Source organism: Vombatus ursinus, unplaced genomic scaffold (genome assembly GCF_900497805.2).
Source record: "Vombatus ursinus unplaced genomic scaffold, bare-nosed wombat genome assembly UNPS02014945.1, whole genome shotgun sequence".
Lineage (NCBI taxonomy): Eukaryota > Metazoa > Chordata > Mammalia > Diprotodontia > Vombatidae > Vombatus > Vombatus ursinus.
The window spans coordinates 15,846,105-15,859,569 of NW_020954723.1; the positions used below are offsets into that span (position 1 = coordinate 15,846,105).

General features: G+C 36.9%; 1 protein-coding gene across 2 annotated transcripts in view; it reads left to right on the forward strand.

Annotated features, from left to right (window-relative positions):
* The window catches only part of SEL1L (SEL1L, ERAD E3 ligase adaptor subunit), a 77,921-nt gene that overhangs the window by 32,965 nt on the left and 31,491 nt on the right, over positions 1-13,465 (forward strand). For both annotated transcript variants that reach the window (XM_027844754.1, XM_027844753.1), the window contains exons 5-11: positions 66-171; positions 1,620-1,782; positions 2,765-2,818; positions 2,905-2,964; positions 6,562-6,643; positions 8,263-8,417; positions 9,952-10,008. In XM_027844754.1, coding sequence (XP_027700555.1) covers positions 66-171; positions 1,620-1,782; positions 2,765-2,818; positions 2,905-2,964; positions 6,562-6,643; positions 8,263-8,417; positions 9,952-10,008 — 677 coding nt within the window. The remainder of the gene's footprint in view (positions 1-65; positions 172-1,619; positions 1,783-2,764; positions 2,819-2,904; positions 2,965-6,561; positions 6,644-8,262; positions 8,418-9,951; positions 10,009-13,465) is intronic.

Here is a 13,465-nt window from a genome sequence, read left to right on the forward strand (position 1 = left end):
GATTAATCTTTAGGCTAAAACTGAAATCACTTTTAACTTATGTGGCTTACTCTCTTAATTTTTAGCTGAAGAACAGGCTCATAAGAGACGACAAATGCAGGAAGCAGAAGCTGTTTACCAGGCTGGCATGAAAATTCTCAATGAAAGCAGTAAAAAGACCCAAAAGAAGGAGTAAGTGGCTTTGCCCTCACCTCCTGGTCTAGTACATTTCTAATGATAAAAATAGCCATTCTTGAAATAAATGGTTAGATATTTATTTAAGCCAAGAAGCCTTAGGCTGCCAAAGAACCATTGTTTTTCTTAATTATATCACAAAAGGAGCCTAATATGTTAGATAAACTTAAATGATACTGGGACCCCTTGACTTTTAAAGGCTGTTTAATATTATTTGAATATATTTTCAGAAGTGGGGGGAGGGGATGCTTGGACTGCCAACTCCAAGTCCTAGATATTGGCTCTGAGCATTGAAATGTAAACCAAATCTCCTGTTATTTTTCCTACAAAGATAAACTATCCTCACTGTGAAACAAAAAGTCCTTTGTAGTTTTAAGAAAGCTGGTTTCATAACATTTGAGTAACTTCTGCTGATTTTAATGAACTAGAAATAATACGTATTTACTTAAAAAAAAAAAAAAGGTTGTCTGTAGTAAGGGCGTTCTGCCAGACTGCCACAGGAAGGTGGAACAGCTCTATCCAGTCCTATTTTTCATGGATATTTTCTATGTAAAGTCAACACAAGACCTCTTTAGAAAGAGTAACAGTCAGCTTTATAGACCAGGCTCTCAAACACAAAGATTTTCACTAAATTCTTTCACTCCCTAAATCCATATATAGTTCCTTTGCAGTGTTTATTACCCTTGATCTTCATATTCAGAGTTGACTTTCCCACAATGTTTCTATCTATATGAATATGAGTGATGAAGGCAAGTAGTGCAATCCTTTCCACAATGAGTTCTCTGGTTAAGAGTTATATAGCTAATAATATAGATATGTAGGGCTTCTTGCTATTTCCAGTACCTGCTCTCATTTTAGGAGCTATACACAAGTTCATTTATTTAAAATCAACTGTACGCTATCCTGATTGCTACAGATATACCTAATTGTATCTGTTGCTGCTGCTCCTAGGTAGTACAGAATGGTCAGTTTTTCTTCCAGGTAAAGAATAAGAACCTAGGACTAGGACTAGAACCTAAGATTTCTACTTGAAACAGTCAAACATTTGTTCACAGTGTGTCTTGTGCTATTAATTCCATCTAACTCTGGCACAGCTTATGAATGGCTTTAAGTAGAAGAATTAAAACATCATTAAGATCTTTACCTCATGCCACTGCACTGAGATTCTGTAGTAAAAGTCTTGTGTTTAACTATGAACTTTGAAACAGCATTTTTGAACTACAACCGAATTCAACCCAAATATCTCATGAATAGGAAAAGTTCAGGTCTTGGGGGGAGGGGCAGGACTACAGAATATTTTATTCATACCAAATTTTCTGAACAATGTAACCTTAATGGAATTAAGAGCAGTAATATTCTGCAATGTCAGGGAGATCCATACTGTATATCTTAATTTTTATTTTCTGTTTATAAAAGATGCTAACTCTTATTATTGGTCTTTTAAGGGCATATCGATATCTTCAAAAAGCAGCAAATATGAATCATACGAAAGCCATGGAAAAAGTGTCTTATGCTTTTTTGTTTGGAGATTATCTAAAACAGGATGTCCTTGCAGCAAAGGAACTGTTTGAGAAACTAACCGAGGAGGGTTCTCCCAAGGGACAAACAGTAAGAATGCTTTTAGGGGACCCTCTGGGTATATACAGATTCCCTTGTTATTTAGTAGTACATTTTCTCACTCTGTATACTTCTGCATGTTGTAAAAGTAAGCTCAAAAGGTAAAATAGCTCTTATGAATGTTCCCATCATGTAAGTTTGATTGTTCAGTCTTTCTGCTTGTTAAAAGTAATGTTATAGTCAGTTAAAACAGTTTTATGCTACTACTCAGTGCATTGCTGTTGCTGAGGCTTATTTCTTTAAGTCTACAGAGTGGAAGGAAACAAAGGTACCCATAACATGAAGTCCATCACCACATCTTCAATTTCAAAGCACACAGAATTATCACTGTACCTTAAAAGCTTTGTTGTTATTAATCTGTTGAATTTATTTAAAGGTAAATACTAACCACCATTCAGTAGGTCTTGTTAAGGGATGAAAACAGCATTAATACTCTTGAGGATATAACTTACTCAAAACTGTCTCCTATCCTGTGTATTCTGGGTTTTAATACGTAATCATTTTAAATATGAACACCTTTTTTGTGCATAATCCATAGGGTGTGTGCATGAATATATATGTTACCCAGTTTCAGTGGTTGGACATTTGTGATTTGTTTTGATCTTTGCTTTCTTTTTATAATGTAACTTCATAAATCAAGAATCAACAATTCATATATCAGCATAGTCATCCTTAGGTTGGGGCACTGGGGAATGAAAACCTTCCTCTTTTTTTGGCCAGGTTATATCTCTGGCTGAAAACTAGAGAAATCTTTTACATAATCCTAAAATGAGTAAAGAGAACTTTTTTTTCCTATATCATTTACATCCCCTAGAGTGATTTTCAGGGCTGTACAGTTCCACAGTATTCCTGGTAGTTCATATTTGGTATTAGTATCCCCTTGTACAACTCTTTTATTGTAAAAACTTAAGTCTCATTTTGAACATCTTTTACAAAGAAACAAGTTTTATTTGTATCATGTATTTAATTTCAGGCTCTTGGCTTTCTCTATGCCTCTGGACTTAGTGTCAACTCCAGTCAGGCTAAGGTAATGCTCATAGTTTCATTTTGCTTTCATTTGAACTTGATAAAGTTGTGTCAGTGTTTATTTAAACCTTTTCTGCTCTCTTGTAGGCTCTGGTTTATTATACTTTTGGAGCTCTTGGGGGTAATCTAATCGCTCACATGATTCTGGTAAGTAACACCTAATTTGGAGGAAAATATTCCTGTCACTAAAATGGAACTTAGTAAGATTGCATGGCAATGGAGGAAGGTTGTTATATTTATAAGAGCTATGAGTATTTTTTTTAGTGCAGCTTTCAGCGTTACATTTGCTTGCATTAAGTATTTTAGACCAAAATCCATCAAACTCTATTTTGTGTTTGTGTGGCATACTGTTCTCTTAGGTGGATGATAATTGACATAGTTCACAAGTCTTTATAGCTTTAATAGTAAGAGTTAACATCTGTATAGTGCTTTAAGTGCTTTATGTGTTATCTCATTTGATTCTCAGAACCATCCTAGCAGATAGGCACTGTTATTATCCTTATTTTACAGGTGAGAAAAATGAGACAGATGGAGAAGTTGAATGACTTGCCTAGTGTCATACAGCTAGTAAGTGTTTGAGGCAGGATTCAAACTCCAGTCTTCTTGACTTCCGGGGTCAACATTCTCTTCACTATGCCACATAGCTCCTTTAAAAATAGAAGAAATAAAAAATAATAATTTGGCCCCTGGAAATCTATATTTGTGCAAATATATCATATCATTTTCTAGTGAAGTCATCACAAACTGTACATTTTGGTTGATAAGATTGTATCCTTGTTATGGCTCCTCTGAAAGATGTAGCATGGACTCTTTTTACCACAGCTGCTTCTGTTTGGGTGCCAGGGTGATTTGTATTGCATTTACGTGCATTTCAGTTGCCATGCCACCTCTAGTTTTTGTTTCCTTTTGCAAAATGAGTATATAATAGATTTAACTATCGGTCTTCTTACTGAGAATAGCAAGTCGTGTATTGCATACTTTCAGAGCTGTAAAGGAACTTAGAGATTATCTGGTTTAATCCCTTTGCTTTATAGATGAGGAAACTGAAACTCAGATGGGGTGAAGTAACTTACCCAAGGTCACACGACTAGTTAGCTGCCAAGCTGTTAATAACAATTAGCCTCATCTAATGGACTTTCCTCACTCCTTATCCTTCACCTCCCTACAGCTTTTGACACTATTGACCATGCCCATATTACACAGTAGAAAGAACGCTAGATTTGAACTCAGAGTTTCTGGGTTGAATCCTAGCTCTGCTACTTACTGCCTTTAAGATAAAATTATATCTTTGTTCATATCTCATTTATAAAATGAGGGATTTGGATTAGCTCAATCTCTAAAGTCTCTTCCTGTTCAAAATCTATGATCCATGATCCCTCCTCTTAAATACCCTCTCCTTGGATTTTCAAGATGCTACTTTCTCCTAGTTCCCTTCCTAGCATACTGCTCCTTCTGACTCTTCTTTTCAGGATCATCATCCTGATGTGTGGGTGTGTTCCCACCATGTCTAGCCCAAATCTTTCTCTGAGACCTCTGTAATGAATCACCAGAATCACAACTGGATGTCCCAGGCATCTCAAACCTATTTTATCCAAAACAGAGCTTATCTTTCCCAAAAAACCCATTCCTCTTCCTGACTTCTATTGTTGAGAGCACTACCATTTTTCCAGCCACCCTCATTTATCACTTTGGAGTCATTCTTGATTCTTCCATCTCCCTGACTCATCGTGTCTAATCCATTGACACTTTTTCAGTTCTACCTCCACAGTATATATCTCCTGTCCATACCCTTCTCTCCATTCACATGACCACCTCCCTAGTTAAGGTCCACATCTTGTCTCTCCTTGGCTTTTGTGATAGTTTCCTAATTTATCTCTCCCCCTAGTCTCCACCAGGTGTCCCCCCATCCAAGCCATCTTCCACACAGCGGCCAAATTGATATTCCTAAAGCACCAGTCTGACCATGTCATTCTCCAATGCAAGAAACTAGTGGTTCCTTCTTGATTCTAAGATAAATTAGAAACTCCTGTTTAGCATCTGAAGCCATTAACAAACTGTCTTCTGCCTACCTTTTCAAGCTTACTGTACATTATTCTTTCACGTACTTTATATTCCAGACTAGCTGGACTTACTGGTCCCTATACCAACATTCTATCCTTCATCTCCATGAATTTGCATAGGCTGACCTCATGCCTAGATTACATTTTTTGGGGGAGGGTGAGGCAGTCTGGGTTAAGTGACTTGCCTAAGGTCATACAGCTAGTAAATGTCAAGTATCTGAGGCTAGATTTGAACTCAGGTCCTCCTGACTCCAAAGCCAGAGCTCTATCCACGGTGCCACCAGGCTGCCCCTCCTAGAATACATTCTTTCCTCATGTCTGTCTTAGAATTTCTAGTTTTCTTTAAAGATTGGATCAAGTAGCACTTCTTGGGTCAGGGGACCCTTTCCTCATTAACCCCATCATCATCACCAGTTGCTTGTGCCCTCTTCCTAAAAATTATTTTGTTATGTATTCAGCGTTAAATTTTCTTTATACACATTATCTCCCCCTGTAAAAACAAACTCATGGTGGGCAAGGGCTGTTTTGGTTTTTTGTCTCTGTATCACCAGTGTTTAAGGACAGTGCATGGCACATAGTAGGTACTTAATAAATGCTTAATGAGTTGAGCTGAAACAATTTTGATTTTTTCCCTTCAAAGCAAATAATTCTACATTCTTCTAAATCTATTTCATCTACAGTAATACCTCATTTATCTGAAATTTTTCACAAAATGAGGCATTATAAATGTTTTCCAGATAGTTAGAGTTTACTCTTCTAAAGAGCTATTTTTAAACCACTTTTTATGAAATTTTTTTAAAAAATTGTATTACATACTCTGTCATACAGGATATGAAACATAATTCAACCTTTTGTTGATGTTTAAAGTCATCATTACAACTATTCAGAAATTAATGTAATGTTATATAATACAGCATAACATTAGTAACTATTCAGAGATGTAAGACAATTTGGCCCTTCACTCAGTATCCCAGGTTGCTTTACTTTTGAATTATGTCCTTTTAATAATTTTTCCTGATTATTTTTTGCAGTCAGTTGTCATTGTAGCTATTGTACCCTCTCTCTTACATACCTTACTCCACCCTTCTTATTTATTATTTTAAATCTGCTGTGGTTTGGGAAGCCAATTAATCAATTTTTTTTAGGAAATATGTCTAATATAAAAACAAATAAGTTCCAAGTGTGGCTTTCCTCTGTGAGCAAAATGTGTGATCGTTAATGCATGGCCTTTCATTTCTAGAGGTATTGCTGGAAACAGTTGTTAAATTTTTGGTGTGAATATTTACCCCTCAAAAATCAGCAAACCCGATTGTCTAGGCTTAAGAAAAGGATGGAGAATATGTTAATAATGCAGATCAAACTTAAAAATTTGTCCTGCACAGGTCCTTTTTTTTCCTCCAGAGAGCTGGTTATTAAAACTTTTACCAGCATGTCCCTGTTCTATTTTAGCATTAAGAGGCTTTTTTTTTTTAACTTCCCTCCCCAGTTCCCAACTGTGTTTGAAATAATTGAAATTGTTTAATAAATTGCTTTATGGTTAATGAGTATCATCACACTTGGGTGAAATAACAGCATAAAAATGTGTTTTCATGATGATTTAATTACTGCTTCTGTAAATAGCGCTACTGAAAAATACTATCCTTGTATATCATTGACTGTCAGTACTTTCCTGTTTCTTTTTCAGGGTTATCGGTACTGGGCTGGGATTGGAGTCCTACAGAGCTGTGAATCTGCACTCACTCACTATCGTCTTGTAGCCAATCATGGTATCTTACTTTTCTCCTTTCCTTTATTAATTTCAGAATTTGTCCCTAAAATTTGTATCTGGATAGTTAACTAATAAGATTAGCTAACATATATATTGAGTTTTAAGGTCTCCAAAGCACTTTACCTCTGTATTTTAAAATCTTTCCACATGTATTGTAGCCTGCACTAGAATACTGTCTAGGCTATCATAAAATCTCAGAATTGAAATGGCCTTCAATGGCCGTCTAGTCCAACTCTTACCTAAATAAGTATCCTTTCTACAAAATCCTAAGTGATCATCTGGCCTCTTCAAAAATTCTGGTGAGCAAGGACTAATTGCCAAAGCAACCCATTCCACTTGAAGAAAACACTAATCATTGCCAGGAAGTTCTTCCTTACATTAAACGAGAATCTTCCTTTCTGCAACTTCCAAACAATGTTCCTAGTGCTGCCCTCTAAAGCCAAACAGAGAAAGTCTAATCCAACCCATCATCTACAAGACAGCCCTTCACATAAAACTTTTATCTTATTCCCTCCACCTTGGTCCCAAGTTTTCTCTTTAGTTCAAACATTACCTCCTCTAGATGCTCTCTAGTTTATCAATGTCCTTTCTAAAACATGGTGTCAAAATTGGACACAGTATTCCCAGTGTAGTCTGACCAGAACATACCACAGTTGGACTATCATTTCCCTAGGCCTGGTTACTGTGTCTCTGTCAATGTAGCCTAAGAGCTCAGTAGCTTTTTAAACTGCTGTTATCACCAATGTTTATTCATTGAGTTTACAGTCCACTAAAACAATATGATGTGGCATAGGTTCTAGTTAAACTTCTCCCATCTTATGCTATCCCAGGTTGAAAATACAGTAACTAGATCCCAGTATTGATTGGGAGGGAAGCTTTAATTTGTTCTGTTTTTCCAACTGAGGCCAGTTTATTCCTCAGGCAATTTGTGGCCTTCCTGTGCTCAAGGGCACTCACCATATTGGTGTCAGAATCAGTAGGCCTTTAGCCCTACTACATCTCAGAACTCTCCAACTCATTGGATCCACCCACCTCAGTCATCCCTGCTGTTGGGACTACAGGCAAGCCCCACCATGTGTGGCCCATTGCTTCCCCTTCTTACTGCTTACTACCTCTTTGTGTGTTCTGGAATTTTGTCAGGAACCAAAGTCAAGCCCACTGGCCTATAGCTTTCAGATGCCACTCCCTTCCCCACCCCATTTTTTAAAGTCCTGTAGCTCAAGTCCTATAGCACCTCTCCCATTTTTCATCTTTTTTCAGAGGTCCTTGTTTAGAAATTTCATTTATCAATTCACTAAATAATTTGTATATACCAGCCAACTTAAATTCATCAAGGACATCTAATTGTACTTTTACTGTCTCTTTTCATGGGAGACTAGTTATTACATTTTTCTTCTTTTGGCTTCTGCTTTCTAAATTCTTTAGTGTGGGAAGGAGAAAGGAGCAGAAGTCCTTGATCTTTTAATATAACTCATTGTTTGCCTGCCATGATATTGAAAAATTCTTTTAATTATGAATAAGTCCATACAAACATTTGGTAATTTCCATTGCCAGTATTTCTACGTGGGACATTGTGCTTCCATGTGGTGTATTAATGCTGTTCTCCCTTGTTTTCAGTTGCTAGTGATATCTCACTGACAGGAGGCACAGTAGTACAAAGAATTCGTCTGCCTGATGAAGTAGAGAATCCAGGAATGGCCAGTGGAATGCTGGAAGAAGATTTGATTCAGTATTACCAGTTCCTAGCTGAAAAGGGTGATGTACAAGCACAGGTACATTTATCCCTCCTGGGTGGGGTGAGGTGAGGGGATTATATTTTAACCAGTTTGATTTGAGTTGTAATGAACACAAAAATTGTCCCTGGAAAAAACAGTTATCTATCATTGGCCATCTTGTGAAAAAGGAGATCACAAAGATATGATAGATAATAGAATGCTTCAAAGATCAGAATTTAATGATGACAGAGAATAGCATCCAATATTGACTAGAAGAATATGTCATTTGGGATTGCCTAAGTTTTTATGAGTAGGGGACATTCTTTAAGCATTACTGGTCTTAGATTTTAAGCTCCTGAGGTGATAAACTTTGTCTTTAATTTGGATTGTATGGGATACAAACTCACAGAACACAAAAACACTATAATCCATTAATCATTTTATGTATGAATTATTCAGTCACATTCTAGGCTACGGCAAGATAATAACACTTCTTTTAAAGAATTATGGAAGTCTAAGTTTTTGTTTATTTGACTATAATAGAACCTTTTTTGACTGATTTCTTTGTTGGTCTAATTTTGTGTTCCGATAACACCATAACAATAATATATGATGTTTTTATAGCATCAGATTTAGGGTTTCCCTGGAAAACATTGTACTCAGTAACAGCATTATTGTAATGATGATCAACTGTGAAAGACTTACCTATTCTGATCAACGATTTAAGACAATTTCAGAGAACTCATGATGAATAATACTAGCAGCAGCTAGGTGTGCAGTGGATAGAGCTGCGGCCTTGGAGTCAGGAGGACTTGAGTTCAAACCTGGCCTCAGACACCTGACACTTATTAGCTGTGTGACCCTGGGCAAGTCACTTAACTCCGATTGCCTCACCAAAAAGCAAAAAAAAAAAAACAAACATAAAAACTATCCACCTCCAGAAAGAGAACTAATGAACTCTGAGTGTGAATTGAAATATATTTTAACTTTCTTTTTCTTTCTTTCTTTCTTTCTTTTTGCAATATAGCTAATACGAAAATCTATTTTTTCACAAATTCACATGTATGATAGGTGTCATATTGCTTACCTTCTCAGTAAGTGGGGGAAGGGCCAGAGGGAGGAGTAGAATTTGGAACTCAAAATATTTAAAAATTTTTTAAAAGATATAAGGTTTACAGATATTTTACATACGTTTTCTTATTTAATCTTCACAACAACCTTGAGCTGTACGAACTATGAGTATTATTATATTCATTTTACAGATGAGGAAACTGAATTTTAGAGAGCCTAAATGGTCATAAAACTAGTGTCAGAAGATAGATATGAGGGGGCAGCTAGGTGGTGCAGTGGATAGAACACTGACCCTGAAGTCAGGAAGACCTGAGTTCAAATCCGGCATCAGACCAAACACTTGACACTTACTAGCTATGTGACCCTGGGCAAGTCACTTAACCCCAATTGCCTATAAAAAAAAAAAAAAAAAGAAGAAGAAGATAGATTTGAACCCAGATCTCTCCTGACTCCAAATCTAGTGCCCATAACTTCAACAATTAACCAGGCAGGTTTACTTGTGATTTTTCTTTAATTTCAGGTTGGTCTAGGACAGCTACATTTGCATGGAGGGCGAGGAGTAGAGCAAAACCACCAGGTAACTTGCCTTTTTTTATGCTTTATGTTTTAGCCAGATCTTGGAAGGAACAAAGTATAGAATAAGAAGGCTGCAAAAATAGAGTCCAAAGAATTATTTAGATGTATGTTGTGAAATACTGTATATGTATAAATGTCATATTTCTTGCCTTTTCAATGGATAGAGGAGGGGTGAAGTGAGGGAGAGAATATAGAACTGAAAATAAAAATAAAATGTTTGAATAAAAAGATTTTAGATGAACTTATGGTATCACAAAATCTAAGAATTGCTGTTATTGAGTCATTTCAGTCATGTCCAACTCTGTGACCCTATTTCGGGTTTTCTTGGCAAGATTACTGGAGTGGTTTACCATTTCTTCTCCAGCTCATTTTACAAATGAGGAGACTGAGGTAGATGGGGTCAACTTGCCCAGGGTCACACAACTAGTAAGTGTCTGAGGCTAGATTGGAAGTCACGTTGTCCTGACTCTAGGCCAGTGCTCTATCTACTTCACCATCTGAAGGCCATTCAGTTTGTTACCTGACCTAAAATTCCCTCTGCAGCACTGCTGTCAAGTGATCATTCAGTGTCAACTTAAAGATCTCCTATAAGGGGAAATGTACCATTTTCTGCAGAAGTTCCTTCTACTTTTGGACAGGAAGTTGTTATTTTTAATTATATTGAACCTCAAGTTGCCTCTTTGCAACTTCTACCCATTGCTCTTAGATCTGTCTCCTTGAGCAAAGCATACCAATTTTTAGACCTCTTCACAAAACAGCCCATTAATTATTGCTGTTGTGCTTGTCTCGGGGGAAAGAATACCAGACCTGAAGTCAGAGTATCTGACTCTGCCATTTATTACCTGTGTAACCGTGGTCAAGTTATTTCTCCTCTTCAAGTCTGAGTTTCCTCGTCCATAGGATGAAAGCTGGACTAAATAGCTTCTAAGGTCCCTTGTAGCTCAAAATGTATGGTCTTACATTCTCCTTAAATCTTCTCTTTGCTAAATACACTCAGTTTCTTTAACCAATTCTATTATGGCACGGTATTTAGTCCCCTCACCATTCTAGTTGCCTTTGGACATGCCCAAAGTTAACAATGTCGTTCCTCAAATTTTATCACCCTCAGCTAAACACGGTATTGCAGAAATGGTCTGTTCAGGGTTGAATGCAGCAAGGCTATCTATCACCTTTCTTGTTCTGGAATGTGCCACTCATTATACAGCCAAGGATAGCATTAGATTTTTTTAGCTAACACTTTTCACATCATTTATATCCTTTCAAGCTTAGTAAAAATTGGTCCATCATTCTAGCTCATCAGAATATGTTTGGATCTTGACTGTATTATCTATCGTGCTAGTTATCACTTTCACCTTAACATCATTTGCAGGGTATATCTTCTATGCCTTCTTCCAGAGTATTCATAAAAATGACAAATAGCACAGACCCAGGAAGATCTCTGGGGCTCTCCGCTTCCAAGTTGACATTGACCCATAAGTCATTACCCCCAAGGAGTGGTCGGATTCTTCAATCCAACTGCAATATCTTCACAGACCCAGCCCATGTCTCTTCATATTGTCCACAGTGATGATGCCTGAGAGACTGTCATATGCTTTGCTGAAATCAAGTTTACCATGTCTGTAACATTGCTCTGACCTAAAGTCAACAAAAAGTAATCTCAAAACATTTCGGCAACCAATGCTGGTCAGTCCCTCTTCCTCTTTCACTGGATAACCCCTCACCTCTTGGCACTTGTGGGATCCATATATTACCAGACTCATAGAATTTGAGATTTGGGAGGGACCTCAGGAGTCAGCCGGTCCAATCCACACACAGAAGAAATATTGGAGAGCGTGTCTAAACAATGGTCAGTCTCACCTCTGCCCAGAGACCTCCGAGGAGGCAGAGCAAGCCTTTGTAGTCAGCACTACTTGGAAATCCAAAAAGACTTCCGTCAGAAATAATCCAATTCTCCTTCTAAAGGAAAAGCTTCACACACACAGCATCACTTAGTTTCAAATATAAGTGGGCCTTCTTTCCTATTAGTACTTCACTTTCTTCCACCTTGAAACTTCTGATAAAGATAGCATTCCTTTCTGCCTTTGCTGGCCTTTTCTTCTTTATTTCTTCTCTGAAACCCTTCTATTATTTCAAGGAACATTTTAGTCTGTCTGACAACTTGTATAATAGAGATATGCTCCTCTAGTCCTTTATCCTGCTGTGGTCTAGGATTAAGACCAACTTGTACTTATAGTGTATATTTCCATGTTATTTTGTAACAACAGAAATACACACTCTGAGTATACTCTGCAGGATTTCTTTATGCTTCCTTGAAGCAAGCTCCCTATCAATTTCTTGCCTTCTTTTTTGGTAGTTCTCTTTGCTAACCCTTCTTGCTAACTATTTACTGTGTTGTAGTACTAAGGGCTTAGCTGAAGAGAGCTTCTGATGGAGATTTTTTTTTTAGATGGACTTCTGTCTTCTCTTAAAGTGGGATGACTTAGTCTGCTCAGATGCCTTTCATTAGCAATTAGCACATTATTGGTATGTCCTAATGCAGATGAAAGCTGCCACCAGATGCTGATCCATAAGAAGAAAATATGATTAGCTAAAGAAACCTTTTCACCTTGCATCTCCTTGCTGCTTATTTTCAGATAGTTCCTGGTTATTCCTTGGCTTCTTGGTTCTCTTACCAGTTTTTATACTTCTAGTACATATCACCTTTCCACTGTTTTTCATTATGTCTTGTTCTTGTCATGTTCTTGTCTGTGTCTTCCCATAAATCCTCCATAAAAGTTTTTTTCGGAATTCTTTATGTGATTCTTTTAATATCTTCAGAGTACCAATGCAGCACTCAAGCTCTCCATGTGTTATCCCTCTCTTTAACTGTGTATGACCAACTCACCTTTTCTTTCAAATTCATCCCTTGTTGACTGCCAATATCACCTTGCGGTGCTTAAAACAATAGATTAAAATTAATATCAAGATCTAATCAGATATTGAGGAAGGCAGAGAATAAAACTACATCACTGCATCCTTGCAGTCAGAGCTTCACTACATAAGACAATAAATTCAGTTCTTTATGCTTAGTATGCAGTCCATTGTTGTTCAGAATATTATAGAAATGAACATTTTTAGGTAAGCAGCAAGAGATATGTATATCTTGGGATTCCTATTAGAAAATAGTTTCTAGAATAAGGAAAGAGTAAATAGGAAGCAAGTCAAGTGGAGAGGAGCTTTTAATTAGAAAAGTATGTTAGTCAATCATACTTTTTATCTGATTATCTAATTAAACAATAGTTGCTTTGGTTAAATAATTTTGTCATACACAGTTGCTCAATATCCTATACAAAGGTTGCCAGTTTATAAAGAATCAGAATATATAATTTCATTTTTCTGTGATTCACAGTACCCACAGTTTTTTACCATGCCTCGGGGCCATCATTTGGAATGCTGGTTATCATTGTACCAAAAAATCA